At 32.0% G+C, this 11,392-nt stretch overlaps 2 protein-coding genes across 6 annotated transcripts; one reads left to right on the top strand and one right to left on the bottom strand.

The window, feature by feature from the left end:
• On the top strand, positions 2,164-4,576 carry LOC107629014 (zinc finger A20 and AN1 domain-containing stress-associated protein 8). 3 transcript variants are annotated; one of them, XM_016331681.2, is made up of 2 exons: positions 2,164-2,297; positions 3,725-4,576. In XM_016331681.2, exon 2 carries the CDS (start codon positions 3,740-3,742, stop codon positions 4,259-4,261), a length of 522 nt encoding a protein of 173 aa, XP_016187167.1. In that variant the 5' UTR covers positions 2,164-2,297; positions 3,725-3,739; the 3' UTR covers positions 4,262-4,576. The 3 variants fall into 3 exon arrangements, with proteins under 3 accessions (XP_016187167.1, XP_016187169.1, XP_016187168.1); XM_016331683.2 differs by having other exon boundaries at positions 2,273-2,457; XM_016331682.2 differs by having other exon boundaries at positions 2,287-2,516.
• LOC107634093 (AP2-like ethylene-responsive transcription factor PLT1) lies at positions 6,798-9,731 on the bottom strand. 3 transcript variants are annotated; one of them, XM_021117902.1, is made up of 10 exons: positions 9,627-9,731; positions 9,353-9,517; positions 8,891-9,263; positions 8,720-8,802; positions 8,593-8,601; positions 8,418-8,506; positions 8,262-8,335; positions 8,132-8,182; positions 7,831-7,907; positions 6,798-7,744 (listed from the first exon to the last, which is right to left on the bottom strand). In XM_021117902.1, exons 2-10 carry the CDS (start codon positions 9,486-9,488, stop codon positions 7,032-7,034), a joined length of 1,605 nt encoding a protein of 534 aa, XP_020973561.1. In that variant the 5' UTR covers positions 9,489-9,517; positions 9,627-9,731; the 3' UTR covers positions 6,798-7,031. The 3 variants fall into 3 exon arrangements, with proteins under 3 accessions (XP_020973561.1, XP_020973562.1, XP_020973560.1); XM_021117903.1 differs by having other exon boundaries at positions 8,729-8,802; positions 9,353-9,523; XM_021117901.1 differs by having other exon boundaries at positions 9,353-9,523.

Consider the following 11,392-nt stretch of genomic DNA (forward strand, 5'->3'; position numbering starts at 1 on the left):
ATATTATTTAATTTATTTTTTAATATATATTTTTTATGAATACATATGTTTTATATCGATAACTGATCTAATAATTTATTCTTTGTATATACGTAATAATCAATATTTATTAGTATCTTTGAATAAAAATAGGAATACTCAACATACTCAAATATCAAAAAAAAATATTACCTTTAAAAAACATATCATTCTTAAATGTTAATTCAAATCATATTAACTGTTACTAGCACATGTAAATCAAAATTTTTAAAAAAAATTAAAATAAAACAAAATTTAAAAATATTTTTAACAAATTTTAAAAATAAAAATTTATTTTACCAACTTTTTTTTTTTTATATTGAAACGGGATTATAAAAACTCCGAAAACAAAAGTTTAAATATAAACTAAACGGAATAAGGTAACTTCTATTTCATTATTAACGAGAATACTAACTAAATCTAAAAAAAGTAAATTCTAAAATACAAAATCATCGTCTAAATTTAAACTCTTTTTTACTAGACATTCAGCATATCTATTGCCTTCCCTGTAAATTTGTTATTATCGATCATCATTCAAACTCAACTCACAAGTTTTAGCCACCCAACAAAAAAATCACAAGTGAAAAAAATAAATATCTGCAAACAGAGGGTAGAGTCATAGGGCCCCATACCTCAACTTGTGCCAATGAACCTCAAGCAATTCTTCCACTACCCAATTCGGTTTTGTACACTAGACTCTCAAGTTTGACATATTTTGTTGTGGCCCAAAACTTTAAAAAATTACAGTGTCACCCCAAGATAACTACGAATTACACACTATCAAACTTGAGAGTTAACTTGGGCCTCCTAATTTCTAGTTATTTAACTCCAATCCCAACATTGTTATTGCATAAATCCTTATGGATTTTTCCCCTTGAATAGGAACAGGAAAGGCATCACCAAGTTAATAATAAGAACCAATTGGAATAGATTATTTGATTTTTATTTAAATGATTATTATGCATGTAAAGAGTGGTTGGGAGAGAAGTGATGTGTTTGAAGAATAAATTGTTGAAGGACAGCAATGGACATGTGTCGTATGTTTGTGGTGACTGGTGAGCAAAATCGTATTCTTGGTTATAGGGGATTGCATAATGCATAATTGCATATTATTACGTAGAAAAGCAATTCTGTGTTTTCAATAATAAAATTCAATATGTTTTGAGTGGTATAGCATCATCTCATATTTTAAGGAACGATACTGAAAAAGTTTATATCAAAAAACACAAACAAAAAAACCACAAACTTGGGTATTTCTGTCTATTTCACAGCCTAGAAAATTCTATGCCAAACAAGGAAGAGACTATTCAACAAAAGTGATTTTTGCGTTCTTCCCGTATCTTGCCCCATCATAAGTCATAATTCAAATCTTACCACTTACATAACATATATTTTTATATTCTAATATATATTTTGAGATAATACTTAATTTATCCTGAATTTAAATGTGAGTTTCAATTTAGTCTATGAAATTTCAATTGCCTCTATTTAGTCCTCAAACTTTGTGAACATAACTTATGTTAGTGTTTGAAACAATTTTCAATGTACAAATGTTAACAAACACTATCGTGACAGTCGGATGCCACACTAAACTTTGTAAAATGATGTCGTTTTAGTTTTGACACTCAAATAACCTAAAAACAACATCCTAAATGGTGTTTATTAAAATTTTACCTAACAAAATAAGTAATACGATGCCGTTTTTGAGTTATTTAAATGCCAAAACTAAAACTGCATCATTTTACAAGTTTTAACGTGACATGTGATAGTCTACAACAACGTTTTATTAACGTTTTTATACTAAAAATAGTCTCAGGAACTAATATGAGGTACGTTTATAAATTTCGGGGACTAAATAAAGGCAATTGAAACCTCAGGGACTAAATTAAAACTCGCATATAAGTACAGAGACCAAATTGATTATTATCTCTATATATTTAAGCTTTCCACATTATTAAACCTTCCAAATCAGCAAATGTTTGAGTTATAGTCGTATCAATCAATTGATTAATTAAAGCAAAGAATTAGCAGAGCAGGCTAATTAATTAATAAGATACGAATAACATGATCCTGAAGGTGGCAAAAGCGTTAATATAGTAAATGAGAAAGGACAAAAAAGGGAATGTAGAATAACACCCATGACCAATGATAACTTCCCACGTCGCCCATAACTAAGTGAAAGCACCAAAAAGCGCTTTTATATACAAAAACACTGACACAAACGACGCATCTCTCTCTCTCTCTCTCTCTCTCTCCTCATCGATCCCAAATTCACCAGGGTTAGGGTTTCTCTTCTCTCATCTTACTCGCTAATTCGTTCTGAAATTTCTCTGATTGTTAATCGTTACTTTTCATTTCCGTTCCTTTTTTCTTACTCCTTTGGTGGATCAAAGATTCGTATCCGATTCTAGTATGAGCTTGTTCTAGATCGACGGCAAGGTCTCGTTTTCCTGTTTCATTTTTTTTTTGGTTTCGATTTTCTTTTCCCGGTCAAACTGGTAAGATCATCGTTTATATATTGGAATTTACATTTCTCGCGTTCCCGTTTACGGGATCATGGTGTGTTTTTTTTCCTGATAATGGTGGTGTGACTGGTGCTTTTGTTGAATTTTGTAATAAATTTATTTATAAATTTTTCAGTGCAGAGACTTAATATTGTTGGTGTCTGAATTCTGTGTCATCTGATTGGAGAGTATTAAGTATTAACTGTTCTGGTTGTAGCTCCTGAAACTAGTTTATCCTAATGTTTCATACTTTGAATGCTTTTTGGGGTTTGTTATTGTGTTTCTCTGTTTGTGTTTCTGAAGCTTCTGGTAATTTTTTTTTGTCTATACCAAATACTGTCTAGTGTTTTTACTTTTACTTGGAATTCTGTTATCAAGGTCTTTGGTGATGCTTGATTTTTGTTTTTTATTTTATAAAAAAAGGAGGAAAATTTTCATGTTGGTGGATAGTAATGATATTTTACCATTTCATGATCTGTTCTGGTAAATTTATATTGTGTATTTGGGGTTTGATACTTTGATACATGCGGAGCCCGTGTACGGTGTATCTGCAGTAGTCGAAGTTGGTTGTCATAACTAAGGCTGGTTTGGGAAAAATTATTACTGGACTGCTTTTTTTTTTGGGTTTGAATTTGATCATGTATAACTGTCGTAGCATTTTAATCCGAGGGAGGCTCAACTTACAATTGAGGAGAAATAAAATTCATGTAGACATATTCAATCTTCTGTGTTGTAAATTTTTGTTCAATGAGTTATGTCAATATACAACCTTAATTAAAGTAGTATCAATGCCTTAACTTGTCATATGAGCAAGTGATATACGGATCAAACTTGTGTGCTATCTTAATGAATTTGACAAACTATAATTGTCAACTTGGTCTTGAAGATTTTGCGCCACCTTTTTCGTATTCTTATGTTTTTCCCTCTATGTAACCGTATATTGGACAGTTGTAAGGAAAAAAGACACTGTCCTGGAGAGAATTCCCTGTTTAAGTTATGTCAGATTAGGAACTTGTTAAGCATTATTATTTAAATTCAGCCAAACATGGTGTTCATAATTGCAACTTTTTATTGGTTACTAATCATAATAGAAATATAGGGTACTGGTTGTGGTCCAGACCAGAGTGCCATATATTTATTGTTAATTACTGCCGACTTGATGCCAGATCTAGATGATGTTTATTTGAATATTTGTGGTGCAGGAAAGTTGAAAAAGGATGGACCATGACAAAATTGGTTGCCAGGCTCCCCCTGAAGGTCCTACATTGTGCATCAACAACTGTGGTTTTTTTGGTAGTGCTGCTACCATGAACATGTGTTCGAAGTGCCACAAGGACATGATGCTGAAACAGGAGCAGGCCAAGCTTGCAGCATCGTCCATTGGGAATATTATTAATGGGTCATCAAGCAGCAGCGGAAATGATCTTCTTGTTGCTACCACAAATGTGGATATCCCAGTCAATTCAGTAGAGCCTAAAACTATCTCAGGGCAACCTCTATTTGGTTCAGGTTCTGAGGAGATTGGTGAGGCAAAGCCGAAGGACGGTCCAAAACGTTGCAGTAGCTGCAACAAGCGGGTTGGTTTGACAGGGTTCAATTGTCGGTGCGGTAACCTTTTCTGCACTGTACATCGTTACTCAGACAAACATAACTGTCCATTTGATTACCGCACTGCTGGACAGGATGCCATAGCTAAAGCAAACCCAATTGTCAAGGCTGAGAAGCTTGACAAGATTTAAGATTTGTTTGTGCTTAAGTTTCACCGCGCTGAGATTTTGTTATGCTCGATTTCATGATGAAATGACCAAGTTTCCTGCATATTTTAATGGTGTTCTTATTATATTGTTGTATGTGGTGTGGGATACTTGGAGTTGTAGGACATGTCTGCAATACGAAGTAGAGCTCTCTATCATGTAACTGGCAAAAGAAATATATATGTTCGCCCCCCAGTGTATTAAGCTTTTAAATCTCTGCTGGTTTGGTGGAACTTGTTGGTTTTACCTTTATAGTAGTGCATCTATGATGCTTAAAAATGGTATGCACAATTTACACAAGATTTCAAGAGCATCCTAGATTTGTGGTTAGTTAGATTGTAATTGTTGTGTCCTTCTAGTGTTTTTATTCCTGTGCTTTTCTTGTGAAAACTTCTCAGACTAAGGCTGGCATACCTTATATTATTATTAGGGGGGGAAATCAGAAGACTGAAAAAAAGAAAGAAACAGAGGAACTTAGCTTCTATTTAATAAATTGATGCGTATATTAGAATATGGATGGCAATGTAATTTCGTGTAATAAACTCATAAGCACATCTTTAGACTTATGTTGAAGGTCAATTTTAACTCCGAAGACTGCCGTTACAACACAGATTGTCGGTCTCAGATGAATTTGGGGAAGAACAAATTTCAGTGGCAGGGATTACAAAAGTTCAAATAACGGGAATCTATGGGAGGAAAAAAAGTGTCCTAATTAAACAACTGAGCCGAGTTCCAAAGTTACTCTCAATAGTCAATAATAGCCAATCTAGACTCAGATTCAGATAAGGAGTTACTAGTTGACACAATAAGAATAGAAGTCATGTTTTGATCCAATTTCAGTGCCTTCACATATTCGAAAAATTATTTAAAAGGAATATATATATTGACAAATGCCAACCTAATTAATAATTCCTCAATGTTACAGTAATAGACTAATAAAAACTTGGACTTGAAGATATTTTATTTTTGGTCAGAAAATATTGAAGCTCAATAAAGAAGTGGTTTTATGTTTATTTGGACTCGGATTAGACGTTCCAAATTTGGTTGTCGAATTGGATATCAACCCAAATAGAAGCACATACATGATCCATCTCTCTGGCTCAGCCCAACCTGCAACCGTTTGTCCTTTTTCATTAGTTGTTGAAATATTTGAACCTTTCAGTAAATGACGTCTTTACGACAATAACTATGTGTTGTTTCTAGGGCTTCTAGTTGATTAAAGTTAACTGTTGTAACTAATAAAGAATTTGATCCAGTAGCAACCGACAAAATATAACCTGTTGGGAAAAATTTCAAATGTACCGAAAAACACTGATATTCCAGTTGTTTTAATCGTTGATTTTAATTAATATATATTATATATATTTTTTATAATTCATATCAACGGTTAAAATAACTGGAATACCGGTATTTCCAGTATACTTCAAACTCTTCCAAACTGTTATACTGGTAGTTAAGAGAATGAAATTAAAAAGTTCTGAAATTTTTTGATGGATTTAATGCATATACGTAATTTGACTTGTATTTTTTATATGAACTTTTTAAATTTTAACTGTTCTTATAGAAACCTTTGAGAACTCTCACTTATTATTACTAAAATTAACATGTTCCTTAACTTAGCATCCATAAGCTTGTTATACTAGGAAAGTTTGGTTGTTCTGACTCCCAAAACTTTGTGTGGAATATTGCACTGAACACAACTCTCTTGAGCATGAGACAATCTTGCATGTGTCACGTGACAACTCGTAATCTACATAAAATTTTGGAATCCGAATTGCTGTTGTTTGCATTTTACTTAACATCCAACATGCATGGGAATGAGATACAGATTTGTTTTCATTTATAGTACTTAAAAATCATAATAAAAGTGAAAAACAAAAATGAATAGTAATAGTTAATAAATAGATGGACTTTGTTAGATAGATAATGACTTTTCTGAACAATATGAATAATAGGCTTTAAAATTAGCCCAATAAAATAAAAACACACTACACCCCTAATTACCTATCTAAATCTTAATAGTAGGATAATCATTCACACACCTAGTAAATTAAATATCCAATATATCTATTGTTCACATTATTTAGTATTTTCATTGTCTACCTATAATTTTCCTAAATAATTTAGTTAACATGTATCCTTTGAAAAGATTATCATAAGATTATTAAAAAAAATTTGAACTTTTTATTTTAACAAATATACATTAAATATTTTAAACACTTAAAATTTGTATTTTTTTTACAAAAAAAATTTTAATTAGTTATTTTANNNAAATTCGGATAACTTATTATAAAATTATTTTTTTTAAATTTAAACCGATAAGAATAAGAATATGAATGATTATATTATAACACTCTTGAAAACTCATTCTCACTCTTCCTTTTTCTTTAGCTTCTTCTTTCTTGAACTAAGAAAATTTATCTTTTGAATAGAAGAAACAAATTAATTGATCAAAGAGTATAGCTCACTTTGATGTCTATTCATTTTAGAATAATGGAAATTCAATACATATAGACATGCATTAAGGAAAAAACTCATAAACATTAAGCATAATAATCAAAGTCATAATAACATTACACACTGAAAATCAACAACTATTCATCTTCTTCTTCCTCCTCTTGCTAGATTAACAAACAAAACAACCCACCACCCTCTCAAAAAAAAAAAGGAAAATAGAAGCAACAAAAATCAATATCATGGCCTTTAATTGGATGTGCCATTTACTTGTTAGTTCTTAGTTTCACTTTCTTCCTCTCTAATCATTCCACATTGTAAAAACACCGCCACTTTGTTCCTGCATGGACTCCGAAGCTGTCTCCGTGGTTCCTGGCCAACCGCCATAACCGCCAGGATTCATATCATAATCAACCTTAACCAACGCAAGTTCCTCGGAAGAAGAATTATTGGAAGCCAAACCACCAAGCATGTTATTATTATTATTATTATTATTATCCATGAGCGAAAAAGAAGAAGGAGAAGAACCAATGTTGATCATTCCATGAAGGTAGCTGTTGTAAAACTGAGCATTCTGTTGGTGTAACTGAATCTGCGTTTGCAGATAACTGTGATGAAGCAACGATGAAGGAGAAGGAGAAGGAGAAGGAGAAGAAGAAGAAGAAGGATCCTGCATGAATTGATAATGAGAAACCTCGTGGTTCTGTAGGTTTAACAATGGTTGAATCTGAAGCTCTTGATTGAACTGATGATGCTGCTGCATGAAAGGGAACCTGGTAGAAGAAGAAGAAGAGGCACCACCTCCGAGTGCAAGCAACTGTTCTCGTTTTCTAGAAGATTCCAAAGCTTGTGCTTCTTTCAATCTCTTAGCAGCACCACCTCCAATTGGGAGAGCGTTGCTTTCACGAATGGCTTTGACGTCGTAACGGCTCATGTCGAAGTTTGTAACGGCGTTAAGGCCTCTGAACTTTATGGCTGCTATGTCATAAGCTTCTGCAGCCTCTTCCTCCGTACCTGCATGCAACAATTTTTCTTATATTCACATAATTTCTTATAATTCAGTTTTCATTTTTCTCTATTATTTGTATTTAATTTCTTACTAAATGTTCCTAAGTAAAGATCTTTGTTTCCGGCGACCCTTCCAATTCTTGCTTGCCATCTTCCATGTTGATGATGCCTAATAATAACAATAATAATAAATTCCATTAGTGATGATTACAGACTGGTCTCAGGTACAGTCGACTTCACGTGAAGTTGATATTTGAGAGCTGTTAGATAATTTGACTAATTTCACTAAATTTTCATCTATTGCTCTGAGATATCAACTTTACGTGAAATCGACTTCACCTGAATTTTGCCCAGACAGAATATAGATTACATAAATTAAACTTGATTAGGAACCTTGTAACTCCACGATACATTGATGCACCTCTCGAGAAACCACTACTTTTCCTGCAATTGATGAACAAAAAATAACTATCAATAATTTGAATAATATTCTAGTAAAGAATATTCATTGCACTAGTACAACCTTCTTATGGCGGCTACAAATTCTTGTCTTGTCATGTGTTTCATTTCATCCAATTCCTTCTCATAGTTGCTGATCTGTAAAAACAGTGATACAGAATTATATATAGAATTAATTGATTGAAGTGAAGCATCAAGGTACATATATAGAGTAAATTACAGGAAAGTTGGTAGTAGTGGATGTCCCCCAATACTTCAATGCAGCCAAATCATAAGCCCTAGCTGCTTTATCTTCTTTATCATATCCACCTACATATATATATGCATACCAATTAAATCAACTAGAGTCTCCCTAAACACATAATAACAAGAAGGAATTAAAGAGAGACTCTTACCCAAATACACTGAAGGAAGGGAGAAGTTGCATTTGAATTCATGAAAATCAGGTGCAAAACAAGAGAAAAGTCATAAAAACCTTGATTGAATGTAAAAAGAAAATAAAATAAAATAGTAGACACACACCTTGGCGACCTTTTCTTGATTGTCCTTCCCTTCTGCAGCTATTATCCCAAAGATGAGCTTCATATCTTCCAGTCCATCTATGTCTATTTATGTATTTCTTTCATAAATTAATATATTGGAATATACAAGGAAGGAATTTCCAAATTAAACACAAAATAATGAAATTGAAACCTTGTTACGCCACGGTATATTGAAGTTCTCTGGCCAAAGGTATCTAGAGTTCTTCTATTAGAAGGTGGGGCTTCAACAATGCTGTTATTGTCACAGCTGGTTGTTGATGAATCCTTATTATTATTATTATTACTAGCACTTCCCATGGACAATGTGAGTGATTGCAGATTATTATTTGTTTGAAACTGCTGCTCCTCCACCTCATAGTTGTTGTTTTGCTGCAACGGCAAGACACTGTTACCGGTGAAGAGGGCAACAAGATCTGATGATGATGAATCTTCCTCTGCCTTCCTCACACCAAGGAAATCCGCTACCTTTGGAACTTGATCATTGTTATTGCTGCTCTCACCACCATTTATCACATTATTCCAATCTGTGTGTAACATACAACACAATAATAGAATCAAAGAAAGATAGCTACTAAGAGAGAGCGAGGTTATTAAAGAATTTCTATATATATACCATGATTGTGGAAAGGGTTTTCGATGGTGTCGTTGACAAAGCCAAGAGGGAATTGATGATATTGAGTAGTGGCTTGATGATGAGTTGGTGAAAGAGGGAAGGAAAGCCAGTTATTATTGTTTGAAGATGAGTTCATTGTTATTGATGAATGATAGATACTACTACCTGCATCTATATACAATGTCATCAGAAAATGACAAATTTATCATTAGCAACTAATTATAAGAATACATAAAGAAATCATAGGTGTGGAAAGATCAAAGTGTTGGTTTACCAGCAGTGAAGGGTTTACTGGAGTGATGAACACTTTGTAAGTTTCTGCTACTCAAATTTTCAAGAATAGGATAAAGCAGTTTTGAAGATACAGAAGCTCATGAGATCCCACATCTACTTACATATATATTAAAATAATTCTATTTATACCACTCCCCCTTTTCTCTANATAATATTATATAAAATATTTTGAAAACTAGCCTTTTTTTACTTAATAATTAACATTTTTTGGCTCATTTACCTTATTATTAATTTGAAAAAATAAAAATATAAAAAAATAACACTTTTGTAAAAAGTAAAAAATTAATCAATATTAGAAGGATAAATAAAAAAAGGATCCCGCTAGAGAGACAATGGACTATTTGTATTAAATTGATTTTGGGGTTCACTAAGACTCAAATTCCTGACCTTTCGAATCTAGCGCTCTAATACCATGCATGATACCACTCATCCCAAAAACTTCAGCTAATGGAAAAAAGTAACACTAATAATTATATCTCTAATACTCATTAAACTTCCATTGTACACATTGTATAAATATTCCATTCGCTCCTCATACTTTCTCATAAAAAAATATTAGACACCAATATTTGTGTTAAAAAAATGTAGAAAGTTGGTGTGTCTGACAGTTTGCACACGGGCAATTAATTCCAAGAGTAGAAAACAAAGGCAAAATCTATGAATGTGGCAGCAATGCATAATAACAATCATTTTTAAATAATAATATCTGAGTTAAGATATTATTGGGGACACGAGTGTGTTCATTATACTTAAATTTGTTCAGAGACAAAACCACCATTCCAAACTGCAAAAATACAACACCACATGCTTCTCTCTCTACCAAGTTGAAGAGTTGAATTTATTGGAACTCTCGTTTCCTCGTTCAGTGAAAACAATTGACACCCTAAAGCTCAGCATTACCACACGCTTCAAATCACCTCACCCTAACTCTACGTAAAGTTAAACTAAAACCCACCACCCCCTCTCTAACTCAAATTAATTACAAGTATAACTACATACAATAGAATAATACTGTTTAGTTATATACATCAACTATTCATAATTCTATATTTAACGTAGGAAAGGATGCATTTGACGCAAGAATTCTTTTGGAATTGTGTGATTTTATTTGTATAGTTTTTTTTCCTTCTTTTATTTGGCTTGTATTATTTTGTTTAATATAAGAGAAAAGGATAAATAGATCGTTGACTTTTTTATTCGTAGATATTTAATAAGTATTTGAGAATTTGAAAATACATTTAAGTTTTTGACCTTTTTAAAAAAATCCGGATATATCAATTCTTCATGCTCATTTAGATCTAGTTGATGCATACGCACACATAAGAGAATTTTTAAAATCAAACGTGACTTTTATATTATACTGATCTAGTTGATACGGATACATACATAAGAGTTTTTAAAATGAGACAAATCAGACCCAAAGATCGATGTGTCCAAATTTTAAATAAGTGAAAATTTAAATGTATTTTTAAATCTTCAGAGAATTAAATGTCTACAGACCAAAAAATTAGGAATCAATTTTTTATTTTTTCTTAGTATAATAACATTTTTAACTCTAGACTTATTAAATATAAAAGAGCTCTGATACTTAAATTAATAGGATATATGAATAGTGATGTTTCTAATATATTTGTGTTTTTTATTTTTTTTCTGAATTTTATAAAAAAAAAAGGAAAAAAATCATTAGTTGAATAGAAAGTATATTTTTTAAATTTTTTTTAAAAAAATATTAGGAAAATGTTAGAA

This window comes from Arachis ipaensis, chromosome B03, assembly GCF_000816755.2.
Source record: "Arachis ipaensis cultivar K30076 chromosome B03, Araip1.1, whole genome shotgun sequence".
NCBI lineage: Eukaryota > Viridiplantae > Streptophyta > Magnoliopsida > Fabales > Fabaceae > Arachis > Arachis ipaensis.

Excerpts from the sequence above, each read along its gene's own strand:
- LOC107629014 (XM_016331681.2), top strand. The coding sequence starts at position 3,740 with ATGGACCATGACAAAATTGGTTGCCAGGCTCCCCCTGAAGGTCCTACA.
- LOC107634093 (XM_021117902.1), bottom strand. The coding sequence starts at position 9,488 with ATGAACTCATCTTCAAACAATAATAACTGGCTTTCCTTCCCTCTTTCA. Across the intron at positions 8,336-8,417 it reads CCACTACTACCAACTTTCCT|ATCAGCAACTATGAGAAGGA; the intron begins GTAATTTACTCT and ends CTGTTTTTACAG. Across the intron at positions 7,745-7,830 it reads TCTTTACTTAGGAACATTTA|GTACGGAGGAAGAGGCTGCA; the intron begins GTAAGAAATTAA and ends TGTTGCATGCAG.